General features: G+C 41.8%; 1 protein-coding gene across 5 annotated transcripts in view; it reads right to left on the reverse strand.

Moving 5' to 3' along the window:
* The window catches only part of trdmt1 (tRNA aspartic acid methyltransferase 1), an 89,939-nt gene that overhangs the window by 58,597 nt on the left and 18,142 nt on the right, over positions 1-13,200 (reverse strand). For all 5 annotated transcript variants that reach the window (XR_015757230.1, XM_087987361.1, XM_043690382.2 and 2 more), the window contains one exon: positions 4,259-4,368. Coding sequence is in view for 2 of the 5 variants with exons in the window: in XM_087987361.1 (XP_087843487.1) it covers positions 4,259-4,368 (110 nt within the window). In the remaining 3 variants the exon portion in view is untranslated. The remainder of the gene's footprint in view (positions 1-4,258; positions 4,369-13,200) is intronic.

Raw genomic sequence — 13,200 nt, forward strand, 5'->3', positions numbered from 1 at the left:
TGTGGACTTGTTGGATCAAAGGGCCTGTTTCCACACTGCAAGTAATCTAATCTAAAATCTAAAGAACTGGCTCAAAGGTGGTGGAGGGTTGTTTTTCAGATTGGAGGCCTGTGACCAGTGGAGTGCCACAAGGATCGGTGCTGGGTTCTATACTTTTTGTCATTTACATAAATGATTTGGATGTGAGCATACAGTTAGTAAGTTTGCAGATGACACCAAAATTGGAGGTGTAGTGGACAGCAAAGAGGGTTACCTCAGATTACAACAGGATCTTGACCAGATGGGCCAATGGGCAGAGAAGTGGCAGATGGAGTTTAATTCAGATAAATGCGAGGTGCTGCATTTTGGGAAAGCAAATCTTAGCAGGGCTTATATACTTAATGGTAAGGTCCTAGGGAGTTTTGCTGAACAGAGATCTTGGAGTGTAGGCTCAAAGCTCCTTGAAAGTGGAGTCGCAGGTAGATAGGATAGAGAAGGCAGCGTTTGGTTTGCTTTCCTTTATTGGTCAGAGTATTGAGTACAGGAGTTGGGAGGTCATGTTGCGGCTGTACAGGACATTGGTTAGGCCACTGGTGGAATATTGCGTGCAATTCTGTCTCCCTCCTATCGAAAAGATGTTGTGAAACTTGTAAGGGTTCAGAAAAGATGAACGAAGGACCCGATACCCAACATGAGCAAAACTAATGTAGTGTACAAAATACCATGCAAGGACTGCACAAAACACTACATAGGACAAACAGGAAGACAGCTAACAATCCGCATACATGAACATCAACTAGCCACGAAACGACACGACCAGCTATCCTTAGTAGCCACACATGCAGACAACAAGCAACATGAATTCGACTGGGACAACACTACTATCATAGGGCAAGCCAGACAGAGAACAGCCAGGGAATTCCTAGAGGCATGGCATTCATCCACAAACTCCATCAACAAACACATCGACCTGGACCCAATATACCAACCACTACAGCGGACAGCTCAAACTGACAACCGGAAGCGGCAGGGACAGACCACTATAAACACCGGAGGAAACATCAAAGAAGCGCTTCGCAGGAGGCTCCCAAGCACTGATGATGTCGCCTAGCCAGAGGACGAAACGTTTGCAACAAAAACTTCCAGCTCGGCGAACAGAACCACAACAACAGAGGTAGAACAGGTTGGGGCAGTTTTCCCTGGTGCATCGGAGGCTCAGGGGTGACCTCATAGAGGTTTACAAAATTATGAGGGGCATGGATAGGTTAATAGGCAAAGACTATTCCCTGGGATCAGGACATCCAGAATTAGAGGACATAGGTTTACGGTGAGAGGGGAAAAAATATGAAAGAGACCTACGGGGCAACTTGTTCACACAGAAGGTGGTACGTGTATGGAATGAGTTGCCAGAGGATGTGGTGGAGCCTGGTACAATTGCAACATTTAAGAGGCATTTGGATGGGTATATGAATAGGAAGGGTTTGGAGGGATTTAGGCCGGGTGCTGGCAGGTGGGACTAGATTGGGTTGGGATGTCTGGTCAGCATGGATGGGTTAGACCGAAGGGTCTGTTTCCATGCTGTACATCTCTATGACTCTATGTGTGGAAAAGAGTAATTTTGTGTTAAATAAATTGATTTCACTGATTGTCAGCCCTGATTCTGGTGGGCAACGAAATTCCACCAAGGAATGACAAACGGCAACTTTCCACATTAAGCTGTGCTTCTGCAAAATACTGAACATGCAGTCAGATTCAGAAGGATGATGACAGCAAAAAGTGGCATCTTGTTATTAATAATCCCCACAAATTCCAAGCAATTATTCAGTGAATAATTGGAAAACGGTAAACCTATAAATACCTCCAGTGGAAGACAGTGAAAGCATGTCATGTTCAGCTGGAAATCAGATTATTTTGATCAGAAAATGTTATTTGGGGATACTTTCCGCATAAGCTGAGACATTACGTCTAGCATGTTACGTGGGGAAAAACAGCAACACTGGCAGCTTTTTTGTCACGTCTTGCCTGCATCTGCTGTAAACTAACTGATAAGGAATGATTATTCTAATTAATCAAGAATTGCATTAATGTTCTGGTGATGCAGCAGTAAGGTGAACTCGATTGACCTTTTCTTTAAAATAAATGAACAAACAATCCCTGTTTACTTTTGGACAAAATGCTAAACCAAGAGGGGACCTGATGGTTTTAATTTGGGGTCTTATATGAAATGGCTTTGAGCTACTTGATTTAATAGTTTCAATTTTCCAAAATTCCCTAGATTCAGGAGAAGTCTCCTTTAATAAAAAAGAGAGGTAACAGAAAGCATGAAATTGCAGGGTAGATGGCTTAAAATCCATCATCAGAAAGATGTTAGAAGCTACTAGTAAAGATATTATAGCAGGACCTTTGAAAATTAAAAGGAAGTAGGCAGACATCAGAAGATTGGTTGAAAGGGAAATATTCCTGAATGCATTTTTTGGAGTTCTCTAAATATGGGGTCACGGGGAGAGAGTGTGTGTGTGTCCGAGATATTCTTCAGAAGGTCAGTGCAAATTCAATGGGTCAAACGGCCTCTCCCTGTCCTGTAGGGATTCTATGCTTCCACCACCACAACCAAAATGTACTGTGGATAAAGAGGAATCAACAGATATGCTGTACTCCAGATTTCCAGAAGGCATTTCATGAGGTGCCGCAATGAAAATTAAGGTGCCTCATTAAAGACTGTTGCAAAAAATAAATGCTCATGGGATAATATATTGACATGAACAAAAGGTTGGTGAATTAACAGGAAACAGAGAGTAGGCATAAATGGGACATTTTCTGGTTGGCAAAATATACTATATGATATGCCTCAGCGATCAGTGCTGGGGTTGCAACATTTTACAATTTGGATGAAAGGATTGAAAGTAAATTTACCAAATTTGCTGATAACAGAAAACAATAGATGGGAAAGTCAGTTTTGAAGAAGATATAAGGATGCTACAGAAGGCCGTAGATAGGTTAAGTGAATAGGCAAAGATCTAGCAAATGCAGTAAAAAGATGTGGGAAAATGTACAATTTAGGCAGGAGTTAAAAAGTGCGTATTATTTAAATGATGAGGGAGATGTTCAGGGTTCTGGGTGTCCTAGTGCATGAATCGCAAAATGTGAGTATGCAGCTACAGCCAGTAATTAAGAAAATCAAGAAAATGGTATTGATTATTGTGAGGGAATTGGAATACAGAAGAACGACAATTATGCTTCAGTTATACAGGACTTTGATGAAATACCATCTGGAGTATTGTGTACAGTACAATTATTTAAAGAAAAATTTAAATGCATTTGAAGTAGTTAAGAGCATGTTTAGACTAATACCTGGAATCAGAGGAAAGACTGTTTAAAGCTAAAATCATATCCACTGGGGTTTTCTCACAGAGCATTGTGGATCTTTGGAACTCTGTTTTTCAAAAGATGATAGAAGCAAAGTCTTTAAACAGGTTTAAGGTAGAGACAGCCAGATTCTTGATAGGCAAGGAGAAAGGTCATCAGGGGCAGCAAGAATGTTAAGGAATCTGATTAGCCTTAATCTCATTGAATGGTGAAGCAGGCTCAAGACTGAGTAGCCTATTTCTGCTCCTAGTTCCTTTGTTTGTATAGAAAGAGACAGTCTACAAAAAAAGGTGCCAGCCAACAATCCAAAGATGTGCAGGTTAGGTGGATTTGCGATGCTAAATTGCCCTGTTGTGTCCAGTATTGTGCAGGCTAAGTGGTTTAGCTGTGGCAAAGATGAGTTTACGGCGACAGGGGGGGGTGTGTGTGTTGGGGAAGGGGGAGATACTCTTCAAAGATTCAGTGCAAATTCAATGGGCCTAATGGCCTCTATCGGTACTGTAGGATTCTATGCTTCCACCACCACTACCAAAATTAATGAACTCATCATACTTTATTCGTGGAACTTTACTGAGTGTGGTTGACTACCAGATTTGCCTATATAATACTAACAATGCTTCAAAATGCAATTTATTCATTGTGAAGAGTCTGCATGCAAAATAAAATGCTTAATGTAAAGGAAGTGTTTCAGTTTTACTAACGTTATTGAGTATGCCGGATTGTTTGTGCCCAGAAAGAAGGGCTATAGAAAGCTACACTCAACTAAAAATTCTAAATGATCTGAATTATTAATAGCAGGGGGATCAAATAAAAACATTTAGAAAAAGGCAAACATTTACAAAATGACCTTATTTTTCATAAATGACATAAAACAATCGTGTAAAAATTAACAAAATATATGGTCATAACTTACTTCAATTGTCTTGGGACAGAGATAGGTGTTAGGAAAATTGTGCTTGTAAACTTCATTGGCAATGGTATTGATGTCAACCGCAGCAACAACGTTTGCATTTGCGCAACTTTCTGTAACAAAGAGATTTAATGAATTGTATTGAAACTTTGCTAAGCTTAGAACAACAATTTTAGCAAGATTACCGGACTGAATAACATTTTCATTCCTTGTTTCTCAACATCATTAAATGATAGCACATTTACGTGGTCTGGCCTTCATGCGACTCCAGACCCATAGCACTCTGCTTGACTCTGAACTGCCCTCTGGGCAATTAGGAATGGGCAACAAGTGCTGGCCGAACCAGCGATGCCCACACTCTGTGAATGAACTAAAATAACATATTACAATGGGGAGATCATTTGGCATTGCAACAGTATTCAGGTTGCGGTTAACTGTATATATTCTAGAACATTCCTTTAACGGTTTATTAATTTCAGCTTTTCTTTCACAAGGTTGTTGGATGACCTGTGATAATAAATTCATAGTATGCATTTAAAGGCCAGTTCCTGCTTATGGTTAGAATGTAACTTTCAGAATTTCCTAACATAGGAAACATAATGTGCAGTGGAGCAAGTCAGCTTTGCAAGAAATGGAACAGGTCAATTTCAGGACTTGGGTAACAATTTCAGGAGCATGCAGATGGCATCAGATTGAATTAGTTTTTTTTAATGAAAAAATGTTTTGATGGTATATCCACTGACTAGGAATGGAAGCCAGTGTGGGCACTGAGATTACTGAAATTGATAGTGAACATGAGTTTCATCTGGTATTACTTTCCATTTTAAAAAAAATTATCAATATATTGAAAATGCCTGTATTTCTTAGCCCTTGCAACACCATTAATTGGCAGTGGTACGGTTGCTTAGTGGTTAGCACGGCTGCCTCACAGCACCAGGGACCCGGATTCAATTCCAGCCTCAGGTGACTCACTGTGTGGAGTTTACACATTCTCCCCATGTCTGCGTGGGTTTCCTCTAGGTACTCCAGTTTCCTCCCTCAATCCAAAGATTTGCAGATCAGGTGAATTGGCCATGCTAAATTGCCCTTATTATTCAGGGATGTGTAGTTTAGGTGCATTAGTCAGGGGTCTGACTAGAGTAATAGGGTAGGGGAATGGGTTTGGGTGGGATACTCTTTGAAAGGTCAGCATGGAATTGTTGGGCTGAAGGGCCTGTTTCTACACTGTAGGGATTCTATGGTGATTAGTTAAAAAAAGACATGTCAAATATGAGGTTCGCCCTCCCAATTGTTCCGAACTCCACCAAATACAATCCTAACTGATTCAACCCCGCCTTGTGTGGCAGTCCCACCATCCCATGAATCAGTCTGATGAATCTTACTGTACTTCCTCTCCAGCAAGAACATCCTTCCTCAGATAGAGAGTTCAAACTGCACACAATATTCCAGGTGTGCTGTCACGAGAATGCTACATAATTGCAGCAAGACATGCCTGCTCCTATACTTAAATTGTCTCATTGTGAAGGCCAACATATCATCTGCCTTCTTCACTGCTTGCTGCACCTACATGGTTATTTCAGTGCCTGGTGTACAAGGTCAAATCATAATCTGCATTCCTCTTTTTGCCACTAAAATGGATGACCTCACATTTATTCATTTTATATTGTATCTGCCCTGCAGTTGACAACTTACTCAGCTTGTCTAAATCACCCAGAAGCATTTCTACAACCTCCTCACAGTCCTCTCTCCCAGCTAGCTTTCTGGTATGTTATTTGTGTCCTCCTGTGTGAACACCAAACCAAAGTATGCATTTACTTGGTCAGCCATTTCTTTGTTCCATATTATTAATTCCCCTTTGTATAACTGGAAGATTTGTCTTTAATCTCTTTCGCTTCACATACCTGTAAAAACTTTTACAGTCAGTTTTTAATGTTCCCTGCTGGCTTACACTCACATTCTATTTTACCTTTCTTAATCAATCCCTTTTTGCTCAGTGTTGCTAATCTGTGGAATTCATTTCCCAGACAGCAAAGGAGTCTGTATCATTTAATGCATTCAAGTCTGAATTAGGCACATCTTTGATCAAGATGAGAGCCAAAGCATATTGAAGGCAAATAGTAAAGAGGAAATAGGCCACAATCAGCCATGACCTTATTATATAATGAAGTAGGTTCGAGGAGAATGAATGGTCGATTCCTACTCCTTTGTTTAAGAAGGGAAATAGAGATAATACAAGTAATTACAGGTCGATGAGCCTGATAGTCAGTGGTGAGGAAGCTTTTGGACAAGATACAGAGAGACAGGATTTACTCACATTTGGAATGCAGGGAGGACAGGTAAGTATAAATGGACACCTAGATACAATACAAAGATAGTGTTGCGCTCACAAGGATACTAATATTCTGATATTTTAAACTATAGTCCATCTGTAAATCTAAAAATATGCCAGATTCCTTGCTATTATTTGAAACAGTGGAGTATTCACCTCATTTTTAGTGTCAAAAATCACATGACACCAGCTTATAATCCAACAGGTTTATTTGAAATCACAAGCTTTCGGAACATTGCTCCACTTCACCTGGCGAAGGAGCAACGCTCGAAAAGCTTGTGATTTAAAATAAATCTGTTGGTGTATAACCTGATGTCATATGACTTCTGACCCTGTCCGCCCCAGTCATATTTTTAATGACAGCCTTCACTCAAATCAATACCAATGTCAGACTAATCAGATTTATTTTATCTCATTCTTGTGATTGGACCTTTACTATATGTAATTTGGCATGTCCGCTCCTGGCCAATGGATACAATCCAAATAGGGACATTAAAGCACTTTGGTGCATCCAACGAGCACGAAAGAGAAATAGTCCAAGTTTTTTCTTATTTCCAAATTTGCCCATACTGTAGGAAAAAGAATTTAAAATACGGGAAAGTATAGTTTATGCAATGCTGGATTTAGAATTTTCAAAGAGGATTTTGTGGACACAATGGGTAAAAGTCATTTCCTAGATGAGGTTTGGGACACATATGTCTGGAAATTTTACACTTTATTAGTCAACCTTGTCATGACTCACTGGCATAGTGCACTGAAATCAAGTCCATTTTCCCCAGAGTTGTCACAAATCTGAAAATATTGACCTGACTGATCAACCCAGGTTAAAAGAAAACACTCATCAGGTTTCTCTATCACAAGAAAACAGCTGTTTATTGCAAACCGATTATCGTATATACTTATGTAAAAGTCAAGTTTTTTAAACCTTTTAAAAAAACTTATGGGGTGAACTATTACATGGATTCTACTTTTGAGGGGCTGAAATTCATGCTACAGTCCAAAATACCATATCAATAGCAGAAGCCCAATTGATCTCTAAACAAATAAAGAAAGAAAACACAATGAATTATGCAAGGTTTGCAGCTCAGGTTGAGGTTTAGGGTGTAGGTTTGCTCGCTGAGCTGTAGGTTTGAAATCCAGACGTTTCATTACCTGGCTGGGTAACATCATCAGTGGCGACCTCCAAGTGAAGCGAAGCTGTTGTCTCCTGCTTTCTATTTATATCTTTCTCCTGGATGGGGTTCCTGGATGTCACCACAAACCCCAGGAACCCCATCCAGGAGAAAGATATAAATAGAAAGCAGGAGACAACAGCTTCGCTTCACTTGGAGGTCGCCACTGATGATGTTACCTAGCCAGGTAATGAAACGTCTGGATATCAAACCTACAGCTCAGCGAACAAACCTACACCCTAAACAATGAATTATGGTAATTACTGGATAAAGACAATAGAAACAAAAATGAATTAGTAAGCTTTTATTTATACATACAAAAAATGAAGTTGAAATATAATATGGCTTTAAATCACAATTACATGTTAAATCTTAACTTAGACATGTCAAATACAAAAGTTCATTAAAATCCGGCAAAATCACTGTTCAACATCTTCAGCACCAAACAAAACTTCATAATCATCAGGATGAATGATATCATCGTATGGACCCTCTTCACCTTCGCTGTCCGTGGTTAGAGGTAGCAAATCATCTGCTCCTTCTTCTTCATCTATGTCATCTCATAGATAATCGTTCTCTGTACTGTACAACACATTTGACATTCTATATATCTTCAATGATTTCAAAATAGTGTCAGCTTTTACTTTCTTCCATGAATTAACGTTCCATTAACAGATAAGTGGCAGTGATGGAGCTTGCATACTGCTTCCTTTCGTGTATGTTTTTTTCTCCATCACTCTACTAGTTATTCCACTTCATTTCAACACGTCCTTAAATGGCTTACGGATATCAACATCTATTGGTTGCAAAACACTAGTAAGTCTGCTGGGAATTACAGTTACGTCAGTGTTGTGATCAGATGTTATCAACAACATTCTTCACGAGATGTGATCTTCACTGGTCCCAGACAAACTCTTTTCCTTGCGTAGTCCACCAGATTGTAATTTTGAATATTCTATTATCCATTATTTACCTCCACCTTCATCCATCCAGCCTTGTGGATACATATAGAAGACAATTCCTTTTGAAAATTTCTCCTTTAGCAAAGTTTTTCTCTTAAAAACAGCCATCAGTTTTAACTTAGTGCCATCAGCCATACAAGAAATTAGTAAACCCACTTTTCTCATGGCCAATGGTTCTCACCAATACTACTTTTTTCTCCTTTTTGGTTCACAATTCGATTCTCTGGCATGCCAACATTAATAAGCGTTTCATCCATGTTTCCAATGCATGATAACTTGTAGCCTCCCTTCTGCTGATTTCTGATTACAAACTAGTGAAACTTTAATACCTTATCTTCTAGTTCAGCAGGCAGCTTTTTGTGTAATCTTAGTTCACTGCCAAAGTACTAAGTCATGCCTTCTCATGAACCTTGTGTTATAAAGCAGAAGTTGACACTCCGCTCTGTGAGCTAAATCCGAAACACAGAGAGAGGCTCGCCTTGAAACCTAGTTGTAGGCTTGCCTTACAATCTGCTAAAAGAAGTGGTATAACCTGCATCTCACCCTCAAGTAGTTGTAAAGGAGTGGTTAAATGAAATGAACTCTTTTTCACTCACTCTATAATGAACACGTAACAATTTATTTATCTTACTCTAACAGTGATCAAATTAACGGAACCATTAACAAACCGAACAATTCCCCTTTAACTACTAACTGTTCCCAAATAAGACAAAATTCTAATGATATGCTGTTCCAATAAATACAAATCCCACTTGTATAAACCAAAAATAATTTTAAAAAATTAGAACTCAGTCCATTGACATCACAGCCAGTCTGGGTCTTCTCCGCAGATCTTCAGTCAAGAACACCTTTCTCCTTTGAATTCTTGCGTCAGGAATATTAAGAGTGCCATTGTATCTTTAGTTAGATGATGGTAACTGAGAACTTACAGAATTCTGAGAGATCCAGTAACTTTCTCTTCAGAGCAGATGGTTATTAATTCTATCAGTTGGCAACTGCAGTTGCTCTCACCTCGATTTTCAAATTCCTCTTCTTTTATACCTTTGCTGACATATAAATTTCTTAGCTGAAAATGTGTTGCTGGAAAAGCGCAGCAGGTCAGGCAGCATCCAAGGAACAGGAGAATTGACGTTTCGGGCATAAGCCCTTCTTCAGGAATGAGGAAAGTGTGTCCAGTAGGCTAAGATAAAAGGTAGGGAGGAGGGACTTGGGGGAGGGGCGTTGGAAATGCGATAGGTAGAAGGAGGTCAAGGTGAGGGTGATAGGCCTTTTCCTCCGCTACTGGCACCACCCCCCACCTTTTCCACCGCTACATCGATGACTGTATCGGCGCTGCCTCGTGCTCTCACGAGGAGGTTGAATAGTTCATCCACTTTACCAACACCTTCCACCCCGACCTCAAATTCACCTGGACCGTCTCAGACTCCTCCCTCCCCTTCCTAGACCCCTTCCATTTCTATCTCGGGCGACCGAATCAACACGGACATTTACTATAAACCGACCGACTCCCACAGCTACCTAGACTACACCTCCTCCCACCCTGCCCCCTGTAAAAGCGCCATCCCATATTCCCAATTCCTTCGTCTCCGCCGCATCTGCTCCCAGGAGGACCAGTTCCAAATTCGTACAACCCAGATGGCCTCCTTCTTCAAGGACCGCAATTTCCCCCCAGACATGGTCGACGATGCCCTCCACCGCATCTCTTCCACTTCCTGCTCCTCCGCACTTGAGCCCCGCCCCTCCAACCGCCACCAGGACAGAACCCCACCTGGTCCTCACCTACCACCCCACCAACCTCCATGTACAGCGTATCATCCGCCGTCATTTCCGCCACCTCCAAACGGACCCCACCACCAGGGATATATTTCCCTCCCCTCCCCTATCAGCGTTCCGAAAAGACCACTCCCTCCGAGACTCCCTCGTCAGGTCCACACCCCCCACCAACCCAATCTCCACTCCCGGCACCTTCCCCTGCAACCGCAAGAAATGCAAAACTTGCGCCCACATCTCCCCCCTTACATCCCTCCAAGGCCCCAAGGGATCCTTCCGTATCCGCCACAAATTCACCTGCACCTCCACACACATCATCTATTGCATCTGCTGCACCCGATGTGGCCTCCTCTATGTTGGGGAGACAGGCTGCCTACTTGCGGAACGTTTCAGAGAACACCTCTGGGACACCCGGACCAACCAACCCAACCACCCCGTGGTTCAACACTTCAACTCCCCCTCCTACTCCACCAAGGACATGCAGGTCCTTGGACTCCTCCATCGCCAGACCATAGCAACACAATGGCTGGAGGAAGAGCGCCTCATCTTCCGCCTAGGAACCCTCCAACCACAAGGGATGAACTCAGATTTCTCCAGTTTCCTTATTTCCCCTCCCCCCACCTTGTCTCAGTCAAATCCCTCGAACTCAGCACCGCCTTCCTAACCTGCAATCTTCTTCCTGACCTCTCCGCCCCCACCCCACTCCAGCCTATCACCCTCACCTTGACCTCCTTCCACCTATCGCATTTCTAATGCCCCTCCCCCAAGTCCCTCCTCCCTACCTTTTATCTTAGCCTGCTGGACACACTTTCCTCATTCCTGAAGAAGGGCTCATGCCCGAAACGTCGATTCTCCTGTTCCTTGGATGCTGCCTGACCTGCTGCGCTTTTCCAGCAACACATTTTCAGCTCTGATCTCCAGCATCTGCAGTCCTCACTTTCTCCCCATATAAATTTCTTACAATAGGATTGGTCCTATGCTGCCAAAATAATCAGATTTAAATTGAATTGATTTTCGTCTCTAAGTGCCTGGTTTAAATTAATTAGCTGATATTCAAACTGCTTGCCTTGCTAACAGAACAAACCTGTTGCCTGGATTGCTAACCATACAGCACTTAGAGTCATAGAGATGACAGCATGGAAACAGACCCTTCGGTCTAACCCGTCCATGCCAACCAGATATCCCAACCCAATCTAGTCTCACCTGCCAGCACCCGTATCTCTCCAAACCCTTCCTATTCATATACCCATCCAAATGCCTCTTTAATGTTGCAATTGTACTAGCCTCCACCACTTCCTCTGGCGGCTCATCCCATACTTGTCCTACCCTCTATGTGAAAGAGCTGCTCCTTAGATCTCTTTTATATCTTTCCCCTCTCACCCTAAAACACTTGATACAAATATTTCAATTTCAGGAGCTTTCTGTGCACCTGCAACCCACTTGCTGCCCACAGACATTTTTTTGAATCTTGAAAAAGAGAAAATGCACATCATATGTTAAAGGGACCACATAACGTATTCCCCATTTTACAATTCTACACAACCAACTTTGCAATATTTGTACACCATCCAGCGTTTGCCTTAAAATCTGAAATTCCAAGTTTCTTTGATTTGTTTCATGCATAGATTTGTATGGCTTCACAACTAATACATTTTCCATTTTGACAATTTTCAAAATCCCACGCAGCAACTTTTCTTCTTCAATTGTGGCCACTTGCTCAGTTTACCTCTGTTGGCACCCTTTTATTTTAGCATTATCTGAAGTTGGTTTGATATCTTTCTCCAGTCTCTCAAAAGGTTCCCTGAAACTCAAAATTCTCTTCCATTTGTCTTCTCTGCAACTTCAATAATTTTCAGTTTAAACACTGCTATATTATAGAGTCATAGAGATGTACAGCATCTCTATATCCCAACCCAATCTAGTCTCACCTGCCAGCACCCGGCCCATATCCCTCCAAACCCTTCCTATTCATATACCCATCCAAATGCCTCTAATGTTGCAATTGTACTAGCCTCCACCACTTCCTCTGGCGGCTCATCCCATACTTGTACGACCCTCTATGTGAAAAAGCTGCCCCTTAGGTCTCTTTTATATCTTTCCCCTCTCACCCTAAACCTATGCCCTCTAGTTCTGGACTCCTCGACCCCAGAGTCTATTTATCCTATCCATGCCCCTCATAATTTTGTAAACCTCTATAAGATCACCCCTCCGCCTCCAACGCCCCAGGGAAACAGCTCCAGTCTGTTCAGCCTCACCCTATAGCTCAAATCCTCCAACCCTGGCAACATCCTTGGAAATCTTTTCTGAACCCTTTCAAGTTTCACAACATCTTTCCGATAGGAAGGAGGCCAGAATTGCTTGCAATATTCCAACAGTGGCCTAACCAATGTTCTGTACAGCCGCAACATGACCTCCCAACTCCTGTACTCAATACTCTGACCAATAAAGGAAAGCATACCAAACACTTTTTTCACTATCCTATCTACCTGCGACTCCACTTTCAAGGACTCCAAGGTCTTTGTTCAGCAACACTCCCTAGGACCTTACCATTAAGTATATACGTCCTGCTAAGATTTGCTTTCCCAAAATGCAGCACCTCGCATTTATCTGAATTAAACTCCATCTGCCACTTCTCTGCCCATTGGCCCATGTGGTCCAGATCCTGTTGTAATCTGAGGTAACCCTCTTTGCTGTCCACTACACCTCCAATTT

Source organism: Chiloscyllium plagiosum, unplaced genomic scaffold (genome assembly GCF_037043375.1).
Source record: "Chiloscyllium plagiosum isolate Xiang-an unplaced genomic scaffold, Cpla_swu_hap1 HiC_scaffold_5, whole genome shotgun sequence".
NCBI lineage: Eukaryota > Metazoa > Chordata > Chondrichthyes > Orectolobiformes > Hemiscylliidae > Chiloscyllium > Chiloscyllium plagiosum.